Raw genomic sequence first — 15,841 nt, 5'->3', positions numbered from 1 at the left:
GGGGGGGGGACGGGGGACGGGGACACACAGAAAGTTGTACATGGAAGCCATAGGCTTTAACCAGATCTTGGTTTTAGTTGCAAAAAGAAGACTTTGAAGATGATTCTCATGTCTTTCGAAGACCAGTGAATGACATAACATCTCAGCTGGATATTAATTTTGGGAGTCTTCCTCGCCCTGGCCGTGGATCAAGAGGAGCACGAGGTGGTCGTGGTCGTGGCAGACGAGTTGAGGAGACAGGACCTCAACCAGAAGTAGTGGTAATGGTTTTTATGGGTTTTGTTGTTGTTTGCTTAGAGATTTTTTTTTTTTGGGTTGTTGGGGGGGGTGTGTGTTTGTGTGTCCCACCCCCTTTTGTGAGGAGTTATTGATTTCTGTAGTGACAGCCTTGTTTCTAATTCCTGCCGCATAGTATGTTGGCCTGATTATTTTGAGTTCCTGACCCATATCATGTTACTTAAAATTAAATACTAGTTCAGGCTCACAACTCTTAACAGAAAAATTTCAAAAGGTCTGATTACTAGTTGCTGTAATGGTAACTAGAGGAAAGGATGCAATGAAGGTTTGTTTCTGCAGTGAGTTTTGATGTAAATTGGGAAGTAATTAAAATGACTAAAGGCTTATATCCCTTACAAAAAAATTCAGTATAATACAGTAATAGTACTTTGATTACTGAGCGCGAGATAAGTAAATCTGGGATCCTACAAATGAAGATAGAGTCCTACAGCATCCTACAGAATGATACAAGTGTTCAATATAACCATTTTAAAAAAAACTTCCAGTGACCTTTTTATCTTAAAAAAAAAAAAGGCATTTGCGCACTGAAAAATGACATTTTGTTCTTCATACTAACTGAAGGTCTCAGTTTACTTCTGTCTAGTATGAATAAAATACTTTAAGGTTGGGAACTTAAAGAATGATATGGAAGTGGTTTGTTGCATTTGTTTCATCTGAATGAAAAAGGCTCTTTATAGTAACAGCATAGAGTTTAAAACTACAATATGTGCAGTAGACTTAGAATGTAAAAAGATAATAATGCTGCTTCTAAAAAATGACAGTATTTTGGGTGAGATTGCTTTACTTTTTTTTCTTTACTTCAGTGCTGCAGAATTTGTGATCTTCTGGTCCTCCCCAGGCAGTAGATCAGCATTATAAATACGTTCACACTGAAGAAATTACAGTAGTTATAACTTCTGAGATAAATGCTTAGCTTTTCTGTGATAGTGATGGATACAAAGCATTTAACTTGAATAGAAGAATGAACCCTTTTCAGGGTAAAGTACATCTACATAGCTGTCAGATGCTTTTGAAATGCATTCATTTTTATAAAGCATCCTTTCTTACTTTATAGGTGCAGCTTGTTGCTCCAAATCCTGATGATCCTGAGGATTTTCCAGCTTTAGCTTGAAGAACCATTATGAATGGTGGTATCTCAAAGTAGCTTCGGTGTAGCTGTGAAGAGACCAGTTTTATGCTGGTGTGGATAAAGAAAGTCTGTTTCTGCTGGAAAAGCTGTTTGGGTGTTTGGTGTGGAATGATTGCAGCCCTCTGCTAATGGAGTTGTGTTCTGGAGATACCGGTGGACTGGGATCCTGTCACAGGTTCCAGTGTCTGCCTCCATTTGTGAAAACTGTGTGAAGGCTTACAGTACTTCACTACAAGGCTTCAAATGAAGTTCAAGAGTACAGTGTTTAAAAATGTGTATATAGAGATTATATCAAGTTCTCCATGACACCATGGTGAATTGTAAACTGTACAACATGGTCCGCAACTGGGACTCTATTTCACTGTACATTTGAAAGCTGCTTTCCCTGTTTCTTTGAACGAAGTATATATTTCACACAGTCACAAGTTGCAGTTCTTCAGAGTTTGGCAAATAAAGGAAAGTGCTCATTGGTTTGGGTTTGAGATATTATTTTCACAAGTCAGAGTAGCAGGCTGAAGCTCTTGCTATTTGGATGTAGTCTGGGGAAAAAAAAAAACAAATCTAAACAGCAGACCTTACTCACCCAAAACAGTGAACATCTCTCTAAACAGAAGTGATCTTTAAAATTAAGGCAGCGCAGGTGCTTTTAATTGATAGCTAACTGTAAGTCTTGTTTCAGTAACAAGCGATAATCTGCAACTACTTTGAAGATGTTGAAGGTGCAGTAAAGTAAGAATTTTGAGCTAAAGACAGAACTAAACTGTTAAGGAAGCTTTTAATTTTAGCAGGAGCGACTACAAACTAAAATGTTTCATGCCTTATCAAGAATTTTGTGTGACATTGGAGATTAGGTGGGATGTCCTTTCCTTGCAGCTTTAATATACTTCCTCACTTGAGCCAGATACCCTAACTTGTTCCCTGTCAAAGGGGACACTCAGAGCCGTTCTCGGGGATCTGAGAGAAACAAGGAAGTGGTGCCAGAAGTGGTGGGGGAAAGAAATGAGAGTACAACCACACTGGACACTTTGGAAGTAACTGTCAGCCTCAAAGGAGTCTTCAAATGCCTGCTCAACTTGAACTCATTCTTTCAGCTTACTAGGAAAGCAGATGAATATAAACCTTTCTTTTTTCCTTGTTCTCTGCCTCACTTTGTTTTGTATCACTTCTAAGCAGTCTCCTTTGAGAGCAAATAGTGGATGAGACTTGAAGAAAAAAAACTGTTTTGCTTTGGAGTAAGCTCTAAGAGTATTCAGAAACTTAAAGTAACTCTTGTCTCAGTGGTAAGGCTTTACGCAAGTAGGATATAATCGTCCTAGAAAGACTACTGACTCTTTTCTATATGCTCCAAACAGATGGTCTGCAAAGTAGTGCTGCCCAAAGGACTTTTCTTACATTGTTAAATTATTTATATGACGGTTTGCTATAAAATGAGATTTCGGATTCCACAAGGAGCTCATTTTAGTGGCAAAGAGATACTCTGACAACCTGTAGTAGAAAGAATGTGCAAAAGCAAATGAAGTGCTGGTGTTAGAGGAACCCATGCTGCTGCTTTCTGAGTTACTGAACTGGATGAAATAACGTAAATGACTCTTTCACCTTGTAGGAGCAAGCTACTACCTGAAATCACTGCTGCTGCTCTTTTAATAGGTGTTCGGGTGTTTCTGCCAAAAATGGCAATTTCATGATTGTGGAACAGAAGTGATTTTGTCTATGGGGGTCTTGCAATTTTTTTTGCTTGTTCCTCTGTTCTGGTTCCCCTTATCCCAGTGGACAGGGAAGAATGTGTCTGAAATCTTACATATTTTTTTTGCTTGCAGGGGTGATATGTATAGGTGTGGAGAGCTTCTTTGCAAGGCTCACCTCTATTTTCTGTCCTGTTTTGAAGGTGTAGTGTCTTCTTTTACTAACACCTCTTTTTGCTAAGGAAAGTAGTGAAATACTTAAAAGCAACCCTTGCTTTTTCTACTAAAAACTTGAAACCTTCTTATGCTACTGGGCTGAATCTTGTGTAATGCAGTTGGTTCAGTTCTGACTGTTCTCTGGGAAGACTGAAAGGATTGTTTTATTTTTGAGTCTAGTTCCTGCTGCTGCAAAGTTACTGTTTACTCCTCTAACTTTGGTCTGATTTTCAAAACAGAATGACAAATAGGTTCTTTGGGGAATGCTTTAAACGGCTTGTCAAAGTATATGTCTACGATCAGCACTTGGTCAGCAGGTTGTTTAAAAACTTGTGGTTTAAAAAAAAAGTGGGCTGGTTTTAAGACTGTTTAATAAAAAACCCCAACCAAAACCAACACCCACATACACACACAACCCACCCAACCCAAAACTTTTGAGTATGAGGTTTAGTGTAGTTGGTTACTGCTCCTTAAATCAAAAGTGTCTTAGAGCAGCTAGGTGTGACAATTTTCTTTTTCAGTCTGTCAGGCTTGAATATGGCTTAAGAGTTTCTCTAGTTGATAGTATCTAAGTATAGAGAAGACATGATTAATTGTAAGTGCTGACAGTGATCCGATTCCTTTGCCTAGCTGTGAAAAGAGAACTTACTAAATCTCAGTCACCTGTCATATTTATGGTACCAAAATAGCTGTATCTGTTAAGCATGTCTGCTGCGAACAGTCACTCCTGGTTTAGCTTTACTCCTTCATGTAAAGCAAATGGTAGCAGGTGTAAATATATACACAAACACTAGCAAAACATGGCATGCATCTTGGGAAGAGATTAGATCGTGTTGCAGATCTTAGTCATGTTACTCTTTAATGCACTACTACCAGGTACTCTGCTGTTAGGATCACTGTGGTGAGTGGCTTAGGAAAAACTACTGCATTTCAGCTTTAATCTAAAACTCAGTGTAAATCACAGTAAGATTGCAAAGAAAGGAATTCACCTCTCTCCACAACTGTCATTTATGTATGATAGTGTTGATACTGTGTAGTCCACTTGAATCACATGTAGTGCCCCGATACAGGATTGGCAGGAGTATATTACTATGAAAGTGCCTTTAAAGGAAAGAGGAGAGGAATGTCTGTGCTTAACATGAGTAGTAAAGAATAACTAAAAAGACTCAGAAGTAAAAAGCCCTGGTAAAAAGCTTTAGTTGATAAATAGGAATATTAGGCAATTGAGCCCATGGGACATGAGCTTTCAGCTCTGGTTGCATTTGTTCATGTGAAAACAGGGCTGGCGGTATGCACGGTCTTTGGGCCCAGAACCAAAATCTGTAGCCCTAGTACACCTATGTCATTAAGATTATTCTTACATCATATTCACGCCATCTCTTTTTCCCTTCAGAGCTGTCGCAGGCACGTTTGCACATACACACACATCCACATAAAAAATATATATATTCACACACAGATATATGCAGTGTTGAAAGTAATGTAACACTGACTCATTGTCACTGGATCAACAATTGAATGTGGAACATGGCCATCTTTGCAGAAAAAGTCCATTTCGGTCACTGAATAACAGGCATGGCATTAGAGCTTTTCTCTTTCACTAACATGCTGGGCAAGTACTGAACTGTTTGTGCTTGGAGGGGGGGAAAACCTTCGGTCTTTGGAAGAAGTAACAACTGTTACACTTTGGCTCTATTACTTAGAATTTAATGTGAAATACATTAAATCTTCAGCTGGGTTTTATTTGTCCGCAAACAAATGCGGTTTTGAAGATGTGGTGCAACAAATGTTGCAGATAGCTGCGTCTTCAGAGCAGCTTTAGCTATTGCATCACACTTAACGGGAGCATTATGTTTGAGACAAACTGCCGCTTAATGAGTTGAATAAAGTTTTTGCTCTCCCTGTTTGGGTAGCCAGTGTGACTATCCATATTCCGTGTTCTGTTGTCTGTACAATGTTTTACAGCTAGTTAACAGGACTCGGTAAGCTGCTGTCTGCGTTTAGCAATGGTAGCTCCTCTGTCTAGGTCTGTACAGTGGTTTCTATTTGAATGAAAGATACTGAGTTTTGCATAATGTAATTGAATTAGCAGGGTGGCTTTGCTAAAAGGTAAAAATACCAGCAACAAGGTACAGATTTAGTCTCTTCTGGCACAAGAAAAAATAAGTTGACATACTATAATACAGGAATTCTGTGCTTGTTAGTGGCTTGATTATATTTCTGTTACTTACGGATTGAATGTTGTTTTCAGAGGTTTTCCTGGCTCTAGCAAAGGCTCTGGACCTTGGTAGCTATTGTGGGAAAAGTAAAACCTAGTAACCTTTTCACTTCAGTGGAAGCTTCATTGAAAGAAGACCATGGGCTGGAAAAGGTCTGATCAGTGGGAGGAAGGGAAGGAACCCTTCGAATAAGGGGGAAGAAAACCCAACAAACCACCATTAAATAATAGTTCACTTAAAAATAGAGATGATGTTGGTGTGGAAGGGATGGACAAAAAGCGCCTAGAAGCATGACACCAGGACAAATGTCACCTGCTGTGAGTACCTAGTAGAGATTCAGTCCTAGGAGCATGACATTTTGGGAAGAACAGTGAAAGATGAATCTGGTAATGGCAGAACTCAACCTTGGGAAGAAACACAAGTGGGTCTAGAGAGAAACGTGTGTTTGAAGGAGGGGTAATGAGGAGGCTGAGCCCTTCCACTGAGTAGAATACCAAGGAACTGCCCTGCCATCTTAAGAAAATAGCATCAAAGCACTGATGGAGGTAAGTGCAAGCTCACAATGGTGAGAATTGGTCTGCTTCAGCATTTGCATAGTGTCTGTCTTCCCGCTCTCGGCAGCCATCACTTTGGATTTTCCTGCATTAACAGTAGTTACTGCCAAGGGTAACCTCCTGTCTGCACCCCTGTCCTGTCAGGGCACAAGGAGTTTGGGATTTACTGCTTCGTCCTGTTTGTGGCGTAACTGGTCTGCAGCAACTGGCATACTTGGAAGAGCTGGGAGTCGGAGGTGCAAGTGACACAGAAGTGCTTTGCATCTGCTGCTATGCAGCAGGGCCACTGCATGCCGGGCTGAGGGATGAACGACAGCAGCTGCTGCTTGGGCTCTCTGGTTTTGCCACAGATTCTTCAGCAGCCTTGTGGACTGGGACAGAGCTTGATAGGGAGGACACGGACCAGGAGCGGAGCTGCTTGCAGCATTTCTAGGTGCCCTCCCCAGTCCCCCTTGTCGCAGTCCAACACTCGGACCAGGTTCTTGGAGGTACCCTGTGGATGGAGGGTGTCATGCTTAATACCAAAATTACTTGAAGATGGTTGATGTCACACGGCATTTCTGATTTAAGGTGAAACAAAGTATACTGAAAACACAACACAAAGGTAAGTTACACTTTGCAAAATACAGCAATTGCAATACACAGTTCAGTCACAATAGTGGTGTGATTCCCATTACTGGTCCCTATGGTATCCTTGCTGTCACCACGCAGGGTGTCCCCAGTCGCTGGGAAGGAACAGGAGGGTTGGTGCCAGCTCAAGCCAGCTGCTCTCTTCGAAATTCTTCTGGCAGTTGTCTGGGGCTTGTACTCCATGTATTCACTCTCCCCATGCTGGTCCGGCCAGCTCAGGGACACATTCGCTCTCTTTAAAGAACTTGGGGAGAAACATTTACACCACCAGTTGATCCACTCAACTGTTGGTAGCCGTTTACCTAAAACAAAGTCCACCCTTCGGTCCCATTTGTGTTGAGATAAAGTCGTCTTTGCAACAGTTGTGGTCCATCACACCCTGCATCATTCCCTGAGCTTCACAGGCACATCACCCTTGCCCATCTCCTCTCAGACTTACTCCATTTTAGGGGCTTACTGGTGAGGAACACACCTGTGTGAAACCAACCCCAAAAACACAAATGCAAGAAAAAGCAAATCTCTCTCCCTCAACAAACTCCCTGTGAATTAGGCTTTTAAAGCATGCAGTTTCTCTTTAACACCAGCCTTGAATATTTCTAAACAGCACATCCATTTTGCTACAGTATATTTTTATCTACCACATAGGCTGTATAGAAACTGTAATGCAAAGAAGACTAAATAGAGCCAAATCGAAGTTATTCAGAAATACTGTAAACAGATTATTCTTGCAGTGCGCCAACTTGTCAATGGATTTGATCTGGGCCACTGTTGAGTTGTTCTGTGTAGGATTTTTTAGTCCTCCACCCTCCCCTGCCCAGTGCCAGTACCCCTTACATCGCTAGTGATACGATGGGGCTTAACTGTGTTTCTCCCTGGGCACCACATGCATAAACCCGTTTTCCCAGGCAAAACCCATCATTCAGTCTTCAGCAGACAAATAGTTTGTCAGGAAAAGGTGGTTTAAACATTCATGTAAGTTCAGAAAAGATCACCTTGCAACAGATGAACACAGATTGTCCAGCCATAAAGCTGTATCTTTTGAGCAAGCGAAAGTTTACTTCCTTGTCAAACAGGCTCTGCTTGGGGTGTGCAAATTTTGCATTTTCTAATGCAGGTAAGGTAAGGGTGATCAGAAGTATTCGAGTTGGTCAATATTTCTTGCTGTTGTGTTTGGATTGTTTTTTTTAAAAGACTAAACTATACCGCCATCAACCCTAATGCAAAAAAGAAGTGTTCCCGAAAATTTAGTTTTTACATTTGAGAAACCTTCACTTTCATGGTAAGAATCAAAGTATATAGTATTTAATATGATGCCTGTTTCCAAAAATGAGTATTATATGATCACAGAGGAAGGAAACAAATTAACAAGAACTCCAGCTGTGTTTTTTACTGGGTAACAGTATCCCAACAATTCAAATACAATTACTATTGTCCAAAGTGAGTCCCCTGAAATGTAGAGCCAGAAGTTCTCTATTTTTGAAATCAGAAAAGTATATGTTTTAAGGATTTGTGCTTTACTTGAAGTTTTTCAGGCAGCTGAGATTACTGCATTATTTTTCAGAGCAAATATGAACCAGTGTGGTACAGATATGATGAATTTTATTACAATGCTGGAAATAAAAGTGAGAAAACAAACTTGTGATTATTATTTTTAATTTTACACAATTCATGTTTACAATTCTTACTATTCAATATTTTGTATAAAATCAAATACAATATGCAGTATTTTCAAATGAGACACAAATGCATATTGAACTACTTAATATTACAAGATAATATGAAGCTTTATCTTAAAAATACCTTCAGCAAAATAAACTCCCATTCTGTCAATCCAAGTTAAAAAAATATGATTAGAAATATACAATTTAAAAATAATCAGGATGAACAGTACTGATTAGTCAAGAAATTTTAGATCTTGATAGTCTGTACATGAGTTTACGCAAGACAAACAGTCTGCAAACCATTAATATAAAAACTGCAGTGCAACAAACTGGTGAACATCACATTTTTCTTTTTTTTTTTTTTCCCCATTTTAACGCATGAGTCTCCACAAATCTTATTTTTTTGTTTTAAATCAGCAGCACTTCCTCTGTTGTCATACTGAGGCAAAAAGACAAGGTCTGGGTTAACATCTGAATTAAGTTATTGATGCTGTAATGGAAGCCAGCAATTTGACCCAAGATACTACAGCTTTTGAGCATGTTGCATACCTTTAAATAAGAGATCAAGGGAGAATCCATCTGTCACGTGTTTGAAAGAGGGGAAAGAATTTCTAAGGAAAAACTCCTAATTGACGACAGCAGAAGTAACTTCCTTCAGCTGCTCTGTGGTACAATGGTGATGCAGCTGCCACCACACATTCCATTTTGGCACATAATACTTCAGAATTCCAAAAAGATTTAGAAACCAAGGACTCCCTCACCCAGGCCCTCTCTTCATTCTTGTACTTAAGACAGCTTTGGTATGGTATAATAACAATGCTAGACAAAGTACTAAAATTCAGAAGAACAAACTAAGCAATACAATTAGATGGGACACAATGAGGTAATGAGTTAATTTTCCATATAAGGCTGTTTGGAGAGTTAAAACGTAAAATCCCTTTGACATTTATGTGTTTCTCACTACAATAATGGGTGGTGGAAGGGGTATCCTGAAACACATTCATGCCAAACATGCAGTTTTGGTTTAGCTAGAGTTGCTATTGTGTGTGTTTGTGCACTTGTTTTATGCAAATTTAGTTCTGATGAACCTGAAAGTGCTAATGGCTCTGCTGGTTACTTTGAAAAAGGCAAATTCCAATTTGGAATTTGAAAGGGGTGTGAAATAGAGTGACTATTTTTAGGTTAAAAACAAGACGCTAAAAGAGGAAGCTCAGCTGAGAGAAGGGCAAAGCCAAACACAATAAATATTACTGAATCTTTCTTGTTTTGACTCTCACCCTCTCACGTCACTAGTTTCATCCCTTCTGCCTTCCAAGATAAGAATTTTCTTCAAAAATAAACACAGATTCATATTTGCACAATATACCTACTATTGTGCTTACCTGGTACTTCAGCTTTTGGGCAAGTGGCTTACTTTAAAATTTGTTTTTTTTTTTTTTGTTTTTAATCACTGTATCAGGGTGAATTCTGTCCCTCTCTTTTAGGTGCTTTTTCACCTAGAAGAAAATGGTGGTGAGGGTGAAGATTAAGAGGAAAACAAAAAATATTTGGGGTCTGAGCCTCAATGGTCCTTTATTCTGCACCATACAAGCCTCTTCTGTTTTCTTTGTATTCATATTTGCAAATTTTGACCATCCAAATTCACAGATGCTACCTGTAAGCTTACTTACACTTCACATTCTGCTTCCCCTCCAACTCATGATGCTTTTGCCACAGAATGTTTTCAAGCCAGTATGTGGCTATTCATATTGGCACTCAAAAATCATCAGCCTAACAGAAAGCTTAATTTTAATTTAAAAGAATGTAGATTGAAACTAGTCACTGAACCTACCCGTTTACATTCATAAAAAGAAAATTCTCCCCCCTTGCAGAGGTAATCTGTATCTTTAAAAACTTCAGTTATTCCATCGCTAACATTTCAGATCTCTCCATTTGTTCTACTTCCTACTGTAAGAGTCACTAAATCAACAGATAACCGTATCATATTTAAGGCTATGTGGTAACAGTCCTCATCTGAGGGATATGCAGCTATAAACTTCAGTTGGCAGACAAGGGTACATCACTGCAAAACCAGCTTTGAGATTTCATAATGTGAGAAGTGGTAGGGAAAAAACGCTGCCAGTGTTTGAAAACAGTCTTGTAGTGGATGAAAATTTCAGTCTCAGACAGATTCCTCTAAAAATTACACTGCTTTTTACAGAGGTAAGCTGTAGTTTTTAAAGTGTTAATTAGATGTTAAAAACTATACCTGCCCCCGAGTTCCACTACCGATCTCAGTTGTACAGCAAGCTTAACTTCCCTTTTTTGTGTGCTGCACGCATTAAGTGTCTCAAAGCTAAAAAACAGCGACATCCACATGTTATCAAGTGTACCAATAAAATCCGGGAAAAATTCTTACCTTTTAGATATGGTAATCTAAAGTTTCTCCTAAAAGACTTGAAGATAGGAAAAGAAACAGTAATGACATTTCAGTATGACAGCACTGCTTCAAATGGTAATCTGTTTTTCCTCCCCCTTAAAATCATACCAGATTTAAAGCAATTACAACTAGTTAAAAGAGCCATTGGTTGTGAAAACTAAAAATCTATTACTATTAAAAACAAGTTAATTGCTTATAGTTAGTTTTTTCAAAATAAACAAACCACACAACCTTTGAAAATAAAGCACTCTTTGGTGGACAATAGTTACTTTGTGTACTCAATACTGCGGCTTCATAAAAAACTTCATACAAAATAAGAAAGAATAGCCAATTAACACAGGAGAGTACCAATACTATAAGAAAAAAGCTTTTGTGGTTGATTTTCAGTCTCAAGTGGAGACTTGAGCCCAGTCTGAACAGACAACACAGATTTATATATTTAAAAGCTCCCACCATCTTTTCATTTCTGGTGGTCAGCAGCTAAGTGATTGCCATCACAATTTATACACATGCATCATACATACTAGCAAGCCCTCTTTATAATAGAGAGCTTAAGTATTTACACCTGAGTCTAAATGTACACAGATTTTGTTGGTTTCGTTTGAGGAAGTGTTAGCACATTAGGAAAGTCTCTACCAAGCATGTTGACAGTTCATTTTATTCTACAAGTACGGAAGAGATACTTCTGTTTCACTTTTGCTGAAAAATGGAGCCAGAGTAATCTTCCTTGAATTGCATCAAGTCACCTCTTGTCATATCCCCTTTGTTCCTCAATATCCTCTTCAACACTGGTTGCTTATATTTGAAATTTAACGCAATACTGTTCTAGTCCTTGGGACGGACTGGCTGCTGAAATAAAACATATTTGAGGGAAAAAAGTTAAATATGTACTCAATATGCATTTCAAGCAAACATTTCTGGCAAGGTAAAATGAGCAAATGATACTTCAAAGAAAGAAACAGAAGATAAAAGTCACTGCATTTAAGAACGCAGCAATATTGTTTGTAAAGAAAGCACGGACTGGTCTGATCACAGACAACACGAAGAAAGGTTCTGTTCCATACAGAAAAGCAACAGAGGATTCAAAGTACCATAATTTCATTAAGTGCATTTGCTGTAAAACATTCCTTTTCTTTCTCTCCCTCTGAGGTATCGGACTGTAGGAAAAGTAGAAAGAATAGTAAAGAACCATTAATTTTTTTAAAGCTAGATTTAGATTACATTAGACAAGCTCTGAGACGCTGCAGGTAGCTTTCAGTGTTTGAACAAGGGTGCAGAAGGCTTCTTTACAATTCCCAGCAATGCAAAAGCATATGAGATTTTTAAAGTGTATTCCTCTTTGTTAGTTTTTGTGATAAACCTCTCTGGTTAAAAGAAGTAAAGGAATCTATACAATACAGTTTTCATACTTTTTCCCCCATACTCCCGATTATTTTTTTGTAATAACTTGACCTGCAGTCCCTCTGCCTACCAAAACTCCTTCACCACTCAAGATTTCATTTCTAATCAACTACTTACTACATACATAACCCTAATTCTGTTATGTGTAGTAACATGGAAAAAACTCTTTCATTTGTGTCTTACTATGATTCAGTTGGTTTGTATCTGATGTATGTACCTTGTTAAAATACAAACACGAACTTCTCAGTAATTGGCAAATTTACAAGGAAGACGTCTTAACTGGAGAAACAAGGGCATCCACAGAAAAAGACTGTGGATAACGCTCTAGTAATGAGATTTCTTGCAGTTCAACAACAGTGTTATTTCAATCACAAGATACAATGTCTATGTCCACCAGTACTGGTCTTTCATAGATGGCAGCCAACATCTAGAGGTGTTCCACAAAGGAAATGCAGTGAATGTTACGAATAGGATAGAAATTCCCTAAATTCTCTTTGCAAAGCCAGAATAGAGTGGTTTAGCTGTAAATGGCTGTTCTAGCTGAAAAATCATTCTGGGGGCATTCTATGATAGTGTCTCCAGCAGTCTGAAGGATGAAATGGCAAACGAATTGCCCAGCTCTGCGGATTATACTGCGTTAGGATGGGTCGCAAATGTGATTCGTCTACAGTAAGAACTGACTAAAATGACCTAAAGCATCAACAAATGAGATTGATGTAAAAATATTGCAAGATGTTTCCACTGGAACGTATCAGACAAGAAAATGAAAGAATAAGGGTACATAGTAATGTCGGAAGTTCAGAGAAGGCAACAAGGTCTTGACAAAGACAGATGTTGGTTAGGGCATGATCACAATTTTGTAATAATAATTATTCTCCTCTACCCTGCAATTCACTTGATCTGGAATAGGTCAATCAATTTGAGCACTATGAGGTAATGCAAACTGCACAGACTTCAAGAGATTCAAGTAAACTTAAAATGGATGAAAAAACAAAGGGATGTTTAAAAAAAAAAAAAAAAAAGAGTGAGGTTTTGCCAAATGCTATAGGAAAAATAAATGGACAGCTACAAGCTAAACAACAAGGTACTGCATTCTAAGTCCATGAAATTGTACAGTCATACCAAGTCATACAGTACCCTTCAGTGGGACCAGCACCCAATTAAGCCCTCTCAGATGACAAGATAATTAAGAACTCCAGAACTGTGACATAACTATTTATGACAAATCTGATTATTGGATGCAAGCATAAAGTGACTGAAATTCTTTGACCTCAAAAGTTAGAAGAAAAGAAACAGTATATGGAATGAAGTATTTGGGGTAGAAGTTTTAGAAAATCCATTAAAATATGAAGTAGTTCATGAAGTTTGAGATCAACCTGATCCTTGGTCCTCAGAGTCATAAATCTGGCAATACACCTAAAGGATTTCTTTCAAAATAACTGAAATCTTCTATGAACTCTGTTTTAGGGATGTTGTTTCCTCCTAAGGGTAGGTATTCTCATCTCACACAACACAAAGGTAAACTTGGAGGTGTGTTTTCGAGGAACTGAAAATCTGTTCACTTACACATGTGCATGTATACAGCTACCGAGAGTTGCAAGGAGCTTAAAACTGGGAGAGGCACGAAGAATAAAAACAGCAGGCAGAATCCCATCAATCTGTTTGGGCCAAAACTGACATGGTGAAAACGATGCAAAATGGAGGAAAAAAACAACCAACCAAACAGGAAAACCCTGAGAAATACTTCAGTTTTTTAGTAAAACATGCATTTTAGGAAAAAGAGATTATTTTTTAACATCTTGTTATACGAATCAAAACGTAATTCATATAGCCAACTGCTAAAAATTCTCTGACTAGAATTTACTGCAGTCTACTATTAATGACCATTTCTGTTGCCTGATAGAGTGAATTTCTCATAACTTCTGCTACCTTCAAGGTAACAGGATGACGAAGGGGAAAGAAAAGCTGCACAAAACCTTGGAATTTTCAGCAATATTTATAAATCAAGCTACATAACTGCTTTTTATGTTATTTGACACCTTTTACTCTTCCCAACAAAAGTAGGTCTCTTCAGCACCTGACAGACCCATTCAAAAGTTTTTCACTATAAGCATAAGACAAATTCTGGTCAATTTTAACCACCGGAAATTGCTTGGAAATTGTTTTAAGCTACACTCCCAGGCTCATCTTTGATAATGACCTGGAGAACTGCCACAGAGGGGCATGAACACATGTACACACAAAGAAACATAGTAGTAGTGTGGCCATATGCTTCTGGGCCAAAAGGCACTTTCAGTCTTGCATAAATCCATCTGAATTTAAAATTTCATTACGCTTTACTGAACAGGTTCAGTTCAGATTATCAGTCATACTATCAGTACAAAATCTCATAGCAGTATACACATGCATTTTATATACTTCACCTCTCCACTACTACTGCTTTTCAGTCTTCCATCAAATTCCTCTTAGTTTTGACTTCATGTACGGACTAATAATTGACTCCATGCTGTGAACAACTTTTCCACCTCTTACTCCAGGCAGAGGTTTGGTAAAGAAAGGCTTTTTTTTTTGTTACCAAAATCCTTCACCTTCAGTAATTCTGACTCACATTAGGAATTACAATATAAAATTCTCCAAGTTGAAAGACTGAGCAACATAAACAAATGACATAAGGTTTAAGGTTCCAGATATTCTCAGTACTTGACATAAACCATAAAATTGTTTCTCATTTCCCATTGCTAGGAGGAGGAGTTGAACTGTGGCAAAAGCTCCTGTCAGCAATGGATACGCCAGCTCAAAGTATTTGCCTATGGAACAGTTACTGGATCTTTAAAGAGGGTAACTCTCACCTTTTTAAACTGTTTTTTCTTGCAGCAGACCTGGTAGTTCTTTTAGTAATGTCTGTACTGTCAGAAATGCTAGGTTCAGAGGTTTTAGTTTTCTGAACACTGGACTGCAGAATTACTCTGAAAAGAGTAGGAAAAAAGAAAGATTATATAACCTGAAAGTTTCTAGGAAAACACTGAAAAGAGGATATTACAGTTGTAGCAGAGTTAACAAGTATCAGCTGGCTTTTCACAAATCATTCTGAAAAGCAAACTGTTCTGCCTGAAACACATCCTTCTCTTTATAACATACTTGTTATAACTGTAGTAATGCACGTTGGTTTATTAGGAGCATAGCAGTTTGTTTTGTTGTTTGGGGTTTTTTTTTGCTTTCAAAGGATGGATTAAATTAATGGTTTTGAATTTCCTGTTAGGTTTTTGGAAGACAAAAAGCTAAGAAATTGTATTTTAAGTTACTGCAACAAAACAAAACAAAACAAAACAAAAAAGAGAAAATCTGAAGTATGCAACAAAAACATACATTATTTTCCAGATGGACACAGAAAGGAATTCAGCAATAAACCCAAGTAATTCAGTTTGTTTAAATCTCCTGCAATTAACCATGAGTTATTCCCTTCAAATACAGCAGGCTAGGGAAATCATTGCATATGCTGGCATTTTGTGCTTACAGGGAATTACTACACCATACTCAAAACTCAGCTTTACAAGCTCAACCGCTTCTCTGGAAGACACTAGAGCAATATATTGACTATTTCCTAAACAGGCAGATAAATCCTAGAGTTGCTCA

The 15,841-nt window shown here is 38.2% G+C and overlaps 2 protein-coding genes across 2 annotated transcripts in view; one reads left to right on the top strand and one right to left on the bottom strand.

The window, feature by feature from the left end:
- Positions 1-1,898, top strand: part of HABP4 (hyaluronan binding protein 4) — an 18,741-nt gene extending 16,843 nt beyond the window's left edge. The window contains exons 6-7 of the mRNA XM_009273208.1: positions 78-260; positions 1,352-1,898. Coding sequence (XP_009271483.1) covers positions 78-260; positions 1,352-1,408 — 240 coding nt within the window. The 3' untranslated portion in view covers positions 1,409-1,898. The remainder of the gene's footprint in view (positions 1-77; positions 261-1,351) is intronic.
- Positions 1,899-8,384: 6,486 nt separating this feature from the next.
- CDC14B (cell division cycle 14B) overlaps positions 8,385-15,841 on the bottom strand; it is a 41,038-nt gene continuing 33,581 nt past the window's right edge. Inside the window, exons 13-14 of the mRNA XM_009273196.2 lie at positions 15,058-15,174; positions 8,385-11,656 (exon numbers count right to left, since the gene is read on the bottom strand). Of these exons, the coding sequence (XP_009271471.1) occupies positions 11,617-11,656; positions 15,058-15,174 (157 nt within the window). The 3' untranslated portion in view covers positions 8,385-11,616. The remainder of the gene's footprint in view (positions 11,657-15,057; positions 15,175-15,841) is intronic.

Source organism: Aptenodytes forsteri, unplaced genomic scaffold, assembly GCF_000699145.1.
Source record: "Aptenodytes forsteri isolate BGI_AS27 unplaced genomic scaffold, ASM69914v1 Scaffold154, whole genome shotgun sequence".
Lineage (NCBI taxonomy): Eukaryota > Metazoa > Chordata > Aves > Sphenisciformes > Spheniscidae > Aptenodytes > Aptenodytes forsteri.
Note: the sequence above shows the minus strand (reverse complement) of the source record. Positions and strands in the feature narration are given on the sequence as shown.